General features: G+C 38.8%; 1 protein-coding gene across 1 annotated transcript in view; it reads left to right on the forward strand.

The window, feature by feature from the left end:
- The window catches only part of GREB1L (GREB1 like retinoic acid receptor coactivator), a 171,698-nt gene that overhangs the window by 42,335 nt on the left and 116,151 nt on the right, over positions 1–13,212 (forward strand). The window contains exons 5-6 of the mRNA XM_036245203.1: positions 235–411; positions 10,308–10,430. Coding sequence (XP_036101096.1) covers positions 235–411; positions 10,308–10,430 — 300 coding nt within the window. The remainder of the gene's footprint in view (positions 1–234; positions 412–10,307; positions 10,431–13,212) is intronic.

Raw genomic sequence — 13,212 nt, forward strand, 5'->3', positions numbered from 1 at the left:
GAGAGAGACAGAAACATCGATGAGAGAGAACATTGATTGGCCGTCTCCTGCATGCCTCTCACCGGGGATTTGGCCCACAACTTCAGCATGTGCCCTGACCAGGAATCGAACTTCTTGGTGCACGGGTCAACGCTCAACCAGTGAGCCACACCGGCCGGGCTCTATGCTTCTTATATGTAAAGGTATTGTATCAACGTATAAGACCACCAATAACTTGGGTTTTCTTCCTTTCAGGGTTTTCTGGAAACTGTATTGGCTGTGGAGAAAGAGGATTTCGGTATTTCACGGAATTTTCCAACCACATTAACTTGAAGCTCACCACCCAGCCAAAGAAGCAGAAGCACTTAAAGTACTACCTAGTCAGAAGCTCCCAGGGTGTTCTGTCGAAGGGACCTCTTATCTGCTGGAAAGGTAGCATCAATTTCTGGGAGGGAAGGGAATGAGGATGCTACCATAATGACAAGCGGCCCATGCTGGGTTCAGAATTCAGGTGTGATCCAGATAAACATCCCAAGTTCAGAATGCTATCCCAAAATCCAAAGCCATCTGGCAGGTTATTTCACTTGCTTTTGATTTTTTAATAGAACCTATTCAAGTTTAGGAAAGTGCATGTCTTTATGTATTTGTCTCTCGGGAGGATGGAGTATAGCTCTTGGGGGGTAAAATGGACCTTCTTAGCTCTTCTGTTGTTTGGAGAGGACCTCGAAGTTTTAGTTTCCTGGTTACATGCTCTTTCTACTTTATTTTAATAGGTTTTTTTGGTAATTTTCAAGCATCTATATTTTTCTGTTTTAATTAGAACTAAGCATACTTTAGAATAAATAATGCTCTCTTTATAATACCTGGGAAAATGCACTGTTGAGTTGACAAATTTTTATTTCATTTTAGTTAGGAAGAACTTAACTCATTTATTTATATAAATGAATCCAGTTGAAATTTCACATCTTCATGTGTTTGATAGAATTTAAACAAGTTCTGGTCATTATTCTAATGCAGTGGAATATCTAATTCTTTTTTTTTTTTTTTTGAATAGTTTCTTAGATGCTGAGATTTTTTCTCAGTTATTCATATTAAAGACAATATAATCATTGTTTTTAATGTTTCTATTTGTTGTCTATGCAGTATTTTTATCTGACCATGAAAAATAGCATAATAAATCCAAATTACAACTGTAGATTTGCCTCTGAGTCTTTCACCATAATTATATGTAGTTGCATTTGAAATGACATTATATAATTCCTTTGGAAATGGTTATTTGTTCCAAACCAGGTATCAGCTTAAAGCTTGTGACCACTGAATAATAATTATAGTGTGTTATAAAAAACTTTTATTATAATAAATTTTAAAGAATTTTCCTGTATAAAAATTGTTTTAAATGCCATGAACCCTAGTAAAAGAGCAAAAATATGATAGGTATTGCCTTCCTGCCTTTTTTTTAAATGCTCACCCAAGGAAATGTTTATTGATTTTAGAGAGAGGGGAAAGGAGAGAGAGGAAAAAAAATTGATGTGAGAGGGAAACATCTATTGGTTACCTTGAGAGAAACATCAATTGGTTGCTTCACATATGTGGCCCAACTGAGAATCGAACCTGCAACTGAGCTATGTGCCCTGACTGGGAATCAAATCTGCTGTTGTTTGCAAATATCATCTCTCATTTGGGAAATGACTTTGAAGCATCTAAAGATGGGCAAGGGGGAATAAAGGAGGGAGGTGAGAAGGCAGAAGGGCTGAGATGAGCCAGATAGCCCTGCATCCTGGAGCTCACAGCCTGGAAAGGGTAGGAATCTGAATATGGCTGGCACTTCCTTCACCCAGGAGGAGCAGAGACATTTGGTGGGCAGCGCAAGCTGTGGCTGAGCCCAGAGACTGTGGCAGGGACACAGCATAGGGGTGTGGCTGCAGTTATCCAGTGGTGACCCTTCCAAACTGAGAAACAAAGCCATGGAGTCCTGCCACCCTGCAACCTCCCAGAGATTGCCTCCCTTTACCCTTTGTTTCAGGTTGCAGAGTACATTATCTGTAAACACAAGAACTAATACTATAGAATAACTATTTTCCCTGAGCTAAGGGTGTACTCTGTGACTGGTCCCAGGTCAGGGTGCAGGGAGGACCCCATGGAGGTCCAAGATCGCCATTACTGGGCGGGTAAAACAAAGAAGGTGGCAGAATTTCTCCAGCCCATCCAACCCCCACCAATTGCACTACATTGACATCAGCCAGAGACACTACAGTGGTTGGCTCTGGGATTTCACAGAGCTAAAAAAACTTGTGATTCAGCACCACCTACTGGAAAATAGTAGAAAGACCTCTTCGTATTAATATACGAGAGAAATGCCACTCATGAATAGATGCCTAAACAGAGAAGGAATCCATCAAAAACTATGAATAACCAAGGTAACATGGTAGATTGAAAAGAAAATACAATATCTTCAGAAAAAACTTAAACACTTGCCCAGCCAATGTGGCTCAGTGGTTGAGTGTCAATCCATGCACCACAAAGTTGCTGGCTCAGTTCCTGGTCAGGGCACATGCCCAGGTTGTGGACTCGATCACCAGTAGGGGGCGGGGAGGGTTCACGAGGTGGCCAGTTGATGTTCTCTCTCATCAGTGTTTCTTTCTGTCTCTTTCTCCCTTCCTCTCTCTCTAAAATCAATAAAGAAAAAAACCTTAAACACTTAAAAACTTAAATAAAACTTAAACTTAAAGAAAATATGTGATATAAATGACAGAGAATTCAAGATTGCAGTTCTGAAAATATTCAACGAGATGTGAGAAAATACAGACAGGCTATTTATTGTACTGACAAAACAAATTAAAGAACAAAAATGAGAACTTTAACAAAGAGTTTGAAACTTTAGGAAAGAACCAACCAGAAATTCTGGATGTGAAGAACTCTGTAAAAGAGATCAAGAATAAATTAGCAAGCACAGGAAATAGAGCAGACCAGATGGAGGAAAGAATCAGTGATATCGAAAATGTAAATCTAGAAATGACACAGAGGCAAGAAGAGAAAGACTTGAGCATTTCAAAAAATGAAAGAACCTCACAAGAACCATTGACTCCATCAGAAAGAGCAATATAAGAATAATAGGCATACCAGAAGAAGAAAAGGAGAAAGGAATGGAGAGCTATTCAAAAATAGTTGATGAGAACTTCCCAAACTATGGAAAGAGCTAGATCCTCAAATCCAAGAAGTAAACAGAACACCTAATTACCTCAGTCTGAAAAGACCTTCTATGAGACACATTATATTAAAACTGTCAGAAATTAATGACAAAGAATTCTCAAGGCAGCTATGGAAAAGAAGAAAGTAAGTGATAAAGGGAAGCCCATTAGGTTATCATTGGACTTCTCAGTAGAAACTCTATGAGCCAGAAGAAAGTGGAACCAAATATTCAGACTACTGAAAGAGAGAAATTACCAGCCAACAATAATATATCCAGAAAAGTTATCTTTTAAATATGAAGGAGAAATAAAAATTTTTCCAGACATACAGAAGCTGAGGGAATTTATCACCAGAAGACCTCCATTGCAGGAAATTTTTCCTGAAACAAAGAAAAAAAGGTCACAAAAACTTAGAGCAAAAACAGGGATAATTTGTGATAACAAAACATAGAAGGGGAAAAGAAAAGGTCTGAATTTTCAAAGGAGGATAGAGATCAGATGCATTAAAAAGAAAAAGGACTACTGTATATATGAAACTTTCTTTTTCAAAATCTAATGGTAACCACACATAAAAAAACAAACTGAGACACATAGCTTAAAAAGAAGAGGAAACAGGAAAGGAGTATGGAATACCACCAACAAAAATAACAGGCAGAAACACAAGGAAACAAACTAATGGAGGCACAGAGCTACCAGAAAATAAAGGATAAAATGGCTATAGGAAATACTCATTTATCAATAATGACTCTAAATGTAAATGGACTGAATTTGCTAATAAAGAGGTATAGAGTAGCAGATTGGGTCAAAAAACAAAACCCAACCATATGCTGCCTTCAGGAAATACAACTAGCTGCAAAGACAAAGTTAGATTCAAAATGAAAGGATGGAAAATGATTCTCCAAGCAAATAACATCCAAAGAAAAACAGGTGTAGTCATATTTATATATGACAAAATAGATGTCAAGATAACAAAGGTATTAAAAGTCAAAGATGAACATTTTATAATAGTAAAGAGGACACTACATCAAGAAGATATAACACTTCTTGCCCTGGCCAGTTTGGCTCAGCGGTTAGAGCGTCGGCCTGCGGTCCTGAGAGTCCCGGGTTCGGTTCCCGCTAAGGGCGCGTACCTCGGTTGCAGTTTGTCCCCGGCCCTGGTTGGTCGTGCGGGTGGCAGCCACTCGATGTGTCCCTTCGCATCTATGTTTCTCTCTCTCTCCCTTCCTCTCTCTCCCTCCCACTCTATCTGTACAATAAATGGAAAAATATCCTCAGGTGAGGATAAAAAAAAAAAAAAAAAAGAAGATATAACACTTCTTAATATATATGCACCTAATCAGAGAGCACCAAAATACATAAAGCAACTAGTAACAGAACTAAAGGGAGAAACTGACAAAGACACTATTACAGTTGAGGACCTCAGTACTCTACTGACAGCTCTAGATTATCCAAACACAAAATCAATAAAGAATCATTGGCCTTAAATGACACCTTAGAACAAATGGACATAATTGACATTTTCAGAGCCTTTAATCTCAGGACAACAATTATACATTTTTCTCCAGTGCACATGGAACATTCTAAGGCTCTCCCGTATGTTGAGACACAAAAGTAGCCTCAAGAGATTCAAAAGATTAAAATGATACCAATCATATTCTCTGACCACAGTGCTTTGAAATTAGAAATTAACTGCAAAACAAAAAATACAAATATGTGGAGATTAAACAACATACTACTAAAAAAATTACTGAGTTAAAGAAGAAATAAAAAGTAGGATCAAAAGATAGAGACAAATGAGGATGACAAAATGACATATCAAAACATCTGGGATGCAGCAAAGCAGTAATAAGAGGGAAGTTTGTATCATTACAGGCCCATTTCAAGAAATAAGAGAAATCCCAAGTAATAACCTAACATTACATCTGGAAGAACATAAACAACCCAAAGTCAGCAGAAGAAAGGAAGAAGTAAAAATTAGAGCAGAGCCCCGCCGGTATGGCTTCGTGGTTGAGCATTGACCCATGCATCTTTATTTGCTAATAAAGAGGTATAGAGTAGCAGATTGGGTCAAAAAACAAAACCCAACCATATGCTGCCTTCAGGAGATACAACTAGCTGCAAAGACAAAGTTAGATTCAAAATGAAAGGATGGAAAATGATTCTCCAAGCAAATAACATCCAAAGAAAAACAGGTGTAGTCATATTTATATATGACAAAATATATAAATATATAAATATATAAATATATAAATATTGGTCACCAGTTTGATTCCCAGTCAGGGAACATGCCCAGGTTGTGGGCGTGATCCCCAGTGGGGGGCATGCAGGAGGTGGCCAGTTGATGTTCTCTCTCATTGATGTTTCTATCTCTCTCTCCCTCTCCTTTCCTCTCTCTCTAAAAATCAATAAAGAAAAAAAAATTAGGGCAAAATTGAACGAAATAGAGAACAAAAAGATTATACAAAAAAATTAATACAACAAAGAACTGGTTCTATGAAAAGATTCATAAAATTGGCAAACCTCTGGCTAGACTCACTAAGGAAAAAAGAGAAAAGACTCACAACCAAAATCAGAAATGAAAGAGAGGTTACCACAGACATCACAGATATACAAAGGATCATACTAGAATACTATGACAGACTATATACCACCAAATTCAATAACCTGGAAGAAATGAATAAGTTCTTAGAAATATATAACCTTCCAGACTGAATCATAATGATAGGAAAATCTAAATAGGCTGATCAACAGTGAGGAAATTGAAACAACCATCAGAAACCTTACCAAAAATAAAGGTCAGGACCAGATGGCTTGACTAGTGAATTCCAACAAACATTCAAAGAAGATTTGAGCTGGCATTGGTGGTATAGTGGTGAGCATAGCTGCCTTCCAAAGAAGATTTGATATATATCCCTCTCAAAGTCTTCTAAAAAAAACTGAAGAATGAGGGCAAGATAACCCCGATACCAAAACCTGGCAAGGATAACACAAAAAAGAAAACTACAGACCAATATCTCTAACGAATACAGATGCACAAATCCTTAAAAAAAATACTAGCATATCTAATACAACAATACATTTAAAAAATAAGGAATCATGATCAAGTGGGGTTCCTTCCAAGGGCACAGGGATGGTTCAACATATGAAAATCAAACAAGACTTCCGGTCAAGATGGGGGCGTAGGTAAAGGCAGTATCGTGTCCTCCCACAACCACATCCAAGTTACAACAAAACTACAGAACCACCACCATTCAAAATCGCCTGAAATCAAGCTGAATGGAAGTCCTACAACTACGGAATTAAAGAAGCTGCATCGAGACTGGTAGGAGGGGTGGAGGCGGAGGGGCTGGTCCCATACCCACGTGTGGGGATAAAAATCAGGAGGACACCTCGGCTGGGAAGGCCCTCCCTGAGGACTGAGGGGTCCCCGTCCCACACCAGGCACCCTGCTCAGGGTTCCAGTGCCAGGAAGAGAAGTCCCCATAACTTCTGGCTGGAAAAAACAGCAAGAACTGAGGCTCAGGGAGGCTGATGCGGCTAGAGCCCCAGGCAGCTCCTTAAAGGGCCTGCGCATGGACTTATCCGACTCTCTCCCTCTAAGCTTGGAGGGGAGGCAGCTCGAGGGGCACCAGAGACATACAGGGAAGAACTGAGCTGTTTGGCACTGGAGCGAGGGCTGGAGAGGGGGCTTTCTCCGGGACAAACGTGCTGTCAGAGGCCTTTGTTCCTTTGGTGAGCCCTTCCCTGGGGCGGCAGACAGCCGCCATATCTGAGACTCCAGCAACCTGACTCACACTGGTAGCCCCGCCCTGGTGACTTCCTGAGGCCCTGCCCCACCCCGCCCCACCCAACTTTCAGGCCCACCCAACTTTAAGGCCCACCCAACCTGTTGGCACTTGCTTAACCATAGGATTGGCCTGACTTGGATCCTGCTTCAGGTTTTCCTAAATTTTTTCAAATGAGCAGCATCTGGTCTCAGCTAGCCCCATACCGCTCGTTAAGTAATACACAGAAACAAACACAGGGAGGTAGCCAAAATGAGGAGACGAAGAAACAGGTCCCAAATGAAAGAACAGAACAAAACCCCAAGAAAAGAACTAAGCGAAATGGAGATAAGAAACCTAACAGATGCTGAGTTCAAAGTACTGCTTATAAGGATGCTCAATGAACTCAGTGAGGGCCTCAAGAGCATAAAAAAGGACCAGTCAGAAATGATCGATGCACAGTTAGAAACGAAGGAGGCTTTAACTGAAATAAAAAATAATTTACACAGCCTCAATAATAGAGTACGTAAATCCAAGGAGCAAACCATCGATTTGGAATATAAGGAAGCAAAAAACACCCAATCAGAACAGCAAAAAGAAAAAGGAACCCAAAAAAATGAGGATAGTGTAAGGAGCCTCTGGGACAACCTCAAGCGTGCCAACATTCGCATCTTGGGGGTGCCGGAAGGAGAAGAGAGAGAACAAGAAATCGAAAACCTGTTTGAAACAATAATGGCAGAAAACTTTCCTAACTTGGTGAAGGAAACAGACATACAAGTCCAGGAAGCACAGAGAGTCCCAAACAAGATGAACCCCAAGAGGCCCACACCAAGACACATCATCATCAAAATGCAAAAGGTTCAAGACAAAGAGAGAATCTTAAAAGCAGCAAGAGAAAGGCAGCTAGTTACCTACAAGGGAGTTCCTATAAGGCTGTCAGCTGATTTCTCAAAAGAAACTTTGCAGGCCAGAAGGGAGTGGCAAGCAATATTCAGAGTGATGGAAAGCAAGAACCTACAACCAAGATTACTCTATCCTGCAAAGCTGTCATTTAGAATCGATGGCCATATAAAGACTTTCCCAGACAAGAAAAAGTTAAAGGAGTTCATCACCACCAAACCGTTATTATATGAAATGATGAAGGGTCTTTTTGAAGAAAAAGATAAAATATATGAACAAACAAAATGGCAATGAATACATATCTATCAACAATGGAATCTACAAACAAAATGAACAGGAAGAACAGAAACATTCTCATAGATACAGAGAACATTTTGTTGGTTGCCAGATGGGAGGGGGTTTGGGGGAATGGGTGAAAAAGGTGAAGGGATTAAGAAGTACAAATTGGTTGCTAAACTGACAAATCTCAAAGGGAAAGGGGCTGGGAGGTGGGAAGAAATAAACCAAAGAACTTATATGCATAACCAATGGACATAGACAATAGTGTGGGAAAAGGCGGGAGGGAGGCGGGAGTGGGGAGGAGGGAGTCAATGGGGGAAAAAATGTGGAACATCTGTAATACATTCTACATTCAACAATAAAGATTTAAAAAAAAAAAAGAAAATCAAACAATATATCATATTAACAAAACAAAGGATAAAATCATATGATTTTATCAATAGATGCAAAAAAAGCATTTGATATGATACAACATCTATATATGATTAAAACACTCAATAAAATAGTACAGAAGGAAAGTATTTCAACATAATAAAGGCCATATATGACAAACCCTCAGCCAGCATCATTCTCAATGGTGAAAAACTGAAAGCTTTTCCTCTAAAATCAGAAACAAGACAAGGATGCACAATCTCACCACTCTTATTCAACATAGTTCTGGAAGTCTGAGCCAAAGCATTCAGGCAAGAGAAAGAAATAAAAGACATCCAAATTGGGAATGAAGAAGTAAAAGTGTCACTATTTGTAGGTGACATGATTCTGTATGTAGAAAACCCTAAAGACTCCACCAAAAACCTATTAGAAACAATAAATACAGTAAAGTTGCAGAATTCAAAATCAATGTACTAGATTCTACTGCTTTCCAATATACTAACAATGAAACTTCATAAAAAGATAAAAATAACAATTCCTTTTGCAACCGCAATTTAAAAAAATACATAGGAATAAACTTAACAAAGGAGGTGAAGGACCTATCTACTGAAAACTACAAAGCATTATTAAAGGAGATTGAAAAAGACACAACAAAATGAAAATATAACAAGTTCTATCCTGGCCTGGTTGGAGTGCATTTGGGAGGCAACCAATCAATGTGTCTCTCTCACATTGATGTTTTTTCTCTCCCTCCCCTCTTCCATTCTGTCTAAAAATCAACAGAAAAAATATCCTTGGGAGAGAATTAATAAGCAAACAAACAAAAACGCAATGGGGAAAAAAAGCCTCTTCAATAAATTGGAAAGCATGTGTGAAAGAATGAAACTAGGTTACAGTTTGCCCCCATGTACAAAAGATTAATTCAAAATGAATCAAAGACCTAACTGAATATAAGATCTGAACAAATAAATTACATAGAAAAAAACATAGGTACTAAACTTATGGACCTTGGTCATAGAGAACATTTTACAAATTTGACCCCAAAGGCAAGGGAAGTAAAGGCAAAACTAAATGAATGGGGCTATATCAAACTAAAAGGCTTCTTCACATGCTACCTTTAAGACTACTATGGTAAAATATATAGTATAACTTGGTTGGAAGTTACAGTTCCACATGTCATTTGTTTTTGTTATCTACCTGAACCACTACAAGGTATTATTGAAATATGTCAGAGATCTATATCAGCTTAATTAAAATGAAGCATGATCAGTAATCAACTTGAATATTATCTACCTATTTCCTTTAATAAGATCTGAGAATAATAATAATTTGAACATTTCTTGTTTCTGCTCTTGAACATAAGCTTGAGGTGAGAAGGTTGAAGGTAGCCTAGATAGATTGTAGGTTACTGTTTTATATTTAAATCAATCCTGAATAGCAGATTGATTGGTATTTAAAAGCTAAGATTTTAATAAATTATTGATAGTTTAACCTTAGTCTTACCCATAAAATTAGTATAACTATATTGGTTATGAGTAATTTTTCTCCTGAGAACTAGTCTGTGGGTAAAAAATTCTGATTGTTCTTAGTAACCATTTCTTTGTTTTCTAAACATGACATCTGGTCCCCAAAAGATAAATTGTGTTCACCATGTTGAACATTCTGATAGAGTCAGGATTTAAGTAAGGGGGACCTCAAATAAGAAAAGTGGTTGCCATTTAAGGAGCAGTCATTTATTTTAGAGATTTTATGGATTGTGTCCCCATCACCTGTTTTAACAGAATATTGGGTCTCCTCACATAATGTGATTCTTACTCTTTTCCAGAATGTAGAAGCCGACAATCCTCTACTACTTGCCACTCCATTAAACCAAACTCTTCAGTGTCATCAACTGTGACCCCAGAAAATGGCACAACTAATGGATACAAATCAGGATTCATTCAGACAGGTAATGGGGTATTTACTTTTGGAGTTTCAAGCAGTAGATATATATTTAATGAAGCATTTAAAACTTACTTTTGGCTGGTTTGACTAGAAATATTTTTAAATAGACATAAATTACTGAAGTTACTATTGGAATTAGAACTCAGCACGGTGTGTGACCAGAAAGGAACTGATAGTTGATAGGAAACTGAGCTCAAGCATAGGGCCCATTTCTAGAGGATTTTGACAGAGGCAGTAAGTAGAAATCCAGATATAAGGAAAGTCTGCCTCATAGCTGTAAGGCAGCATGTATTTGGGACATACTCATGAAGACTGGAGTTCTAGGGGAGGGCTCTAATTAAGCCCACAGAACATTATATGGAGTATTATCCGAACTGGGATACAAAGTAAGGTTCCAGGGTAGGACTGAGGATCACAACTAAAGAATCCAGGTTCTAGTTTTTAGTGGTTCAAGATAGGAGCTTGGATATGAATAACCAGATAAAGTTTTAGTGCCTGAAGCTAGTTTACAGTATCGGAGCTGGATCAGCAGAGTGGACAATCTGATACTGAACAGGTAAGTTACTAGTCTAAAGCTTCTGAAAATTCCTTCAGTATAGGGAGGATCACACTGGCCAGACCCTGAGGTCAGAACAAGGCTCCAGGTGAGAATTAATGTTTCCAGGTGGCTCAAGGGCTGGAGGGCTGTAACCAAAAGGTCACTGCAGATAGTATTTAAGAAAATATTCAGGGACAATCTAGGTTATATCTTAGGCAAGACGGAAAGTATTTTTAAATAATTTGTGAATTTTTTTCAGTTTTCTTGTATTTTGTAAAGTACCATTTTACTCATCTGATGTGCAGACTTCATCGCATAAGTGCTTTGCCAATGTCCAGTCAACCACTCAAGTTGAAAAGAAGGCTGCATTTATTTATTTCACTATTTAGCATTCCTCTTTCAAATCAATGTGAAATTCTGATGAACTGGTAAATTTTATCTATTTATTTACAAGAAGGAAGTGATAATAAGCAATGATAATAAGGCTGACTTTACATGGGACACTTCTTGTTGTGTGTCCATACTCAGCTAAGTCCACTTGATTCTGGATTTTAAAAGTCTTTTATCTGTCCAAGAGACTAGATAGAGGCTGTAATCTAAGAAAAGAGAATATTTCTCTTTAGAATAAATGAGAGAACACCATGTCACTAGGTATTCATGAAAGAAAAAGTTGGCATTTAGCTCTTGGCGTTGAAAGATTGGCCTTCATTAAAATAATGATAAACCTACATGTCTCTCCTAGAATATTATTTTAGTAATTTGATTGATTCTGTGGTATATTTTTTGCCATTAGACCTTGGGACCAGAGAAATGCAATTTTAAAACTGCAATATTAAAAATGAATATTTAGCCCTGGCCGGTTTGGCTCAGCGGTTAGAGCGTCGGCCTGTGGTCCGGAGAGACCAGGGTTCGGTTCTGCTAAGGGCACGTACTTCGGTTGCAGTTTGTCCCCGGCCCTGGTTGGTCGTGCGGGTGGCAGCCACTCGATGTGTCCCTTCACGTCGATGTTTCTGTCTCTCTCTCCCTTCCTCTCTCTCCCTCCCACTCTATCTGTACAAAAAAAAAAAAATGAGTAAAAAAAGAAAAAAAAAAAAAAGAAAAATGAATATTTAGCCCTGGACGGTTTGGCTCAGCGGTTAGAGCATCGGCCTGCGGACCAGAGTCCTGGGTTCAGTTCCCACTAAGAACATGTCCCTCAGTTGTGGTTTGTCCCCAGCTTTGGTTGGGGTCGTGTGGATGGCAACCAGTCTCTGTGTCTCTCTCACATCGAAGTTTCTCTCTCTCTCTCTTCCTCCCTCTCTCCCTCCTGCTCTATCTGAAGATAATGCAAAAAAAAAAAAAAAGAGAGAGAATATTTACTTTATTCCAACAAAATTTTACCAAGTGTTTATTATGTTCTAAGATCCTTGTCAAATGCTGTAAGGCAGGGTTTCAGTACTTGACTGATGGCTCTGATGATTTAAAAACCACTCATATAAGGGATAAAAGAACAGTAAGTCCAGAAGGTGTGGCTCAGTGGTTGAGCATCAACCCATGCACCAAGAGGTCGCTGGTTCAATTCCTGGTTAGGGCACATGTCCAGGTTGTGGGCCTGATCCCCAGTGGGGGGCATACAGGAGGCGGCCAGTCAATGTTCTCTCTCATTGATGTTTCTATCTCTCCCTCTCACTTCCTCTCTCTCTAAAAAAAAAACATGTTACATTTCCTGAGAGAGAGAGGTGGATAAATAAATAACCAATTATACATGAAGATAAATTAAAATTTTAATAAGAAATAGTGCAGAAGAAAGCAGTAATGCATTCTCATTACAGTCATATACCATGTGATATTTCAGTTAATCACAGAGGAGGAAGCTCAGCATGCTGTTTACCTACCTGCCTTCTGCCATACACTTATACACTTGCCCCCTACCCCAAACTTTCGCCCCTTCCGCCATCCCTTCTCTCCCTCACCTTTTCATTATTTCTCTGGGTCTCTTTTAATCTGTGCTTTTCCTTACTTTCCCCTTCTCTTCCTTCCTTCTCTCCCTTCCTCCTTCCCTCCTCCTGATAACCACTCTCTCAAAACAGCCCCTCCACTGCCCTACTTCTAACCCCCACCATGCACACACTTTTTCATACTATATGTTTATTGTACCTCTTCTATGTTTAGGTATGTTTAAATACCATTGTGCTACAATTGCCTACAGTATTCAGTACAGTAACATGCTGTTTAGGTTTTTAGCCTAGGAACAATAGGTTATAACATA

Source organism: Molossus molossus, unplaced genomic scaffold (genome assembly GCF_014108415.1).
Source record: "Molossus molossus isolate mMolMol1 unplaced genomic scaffold, mMolMol1.p scaffold_m16_p_6, whole genome shotgun sequence".
In the NCBI taxonomy this organism is placed as follows: domain Eukaryota; kingdom Metazoa; phylum Chordata; class Mammalia; order Chiroptera; family Molossidae; genus Molossus; species Molossus molossus.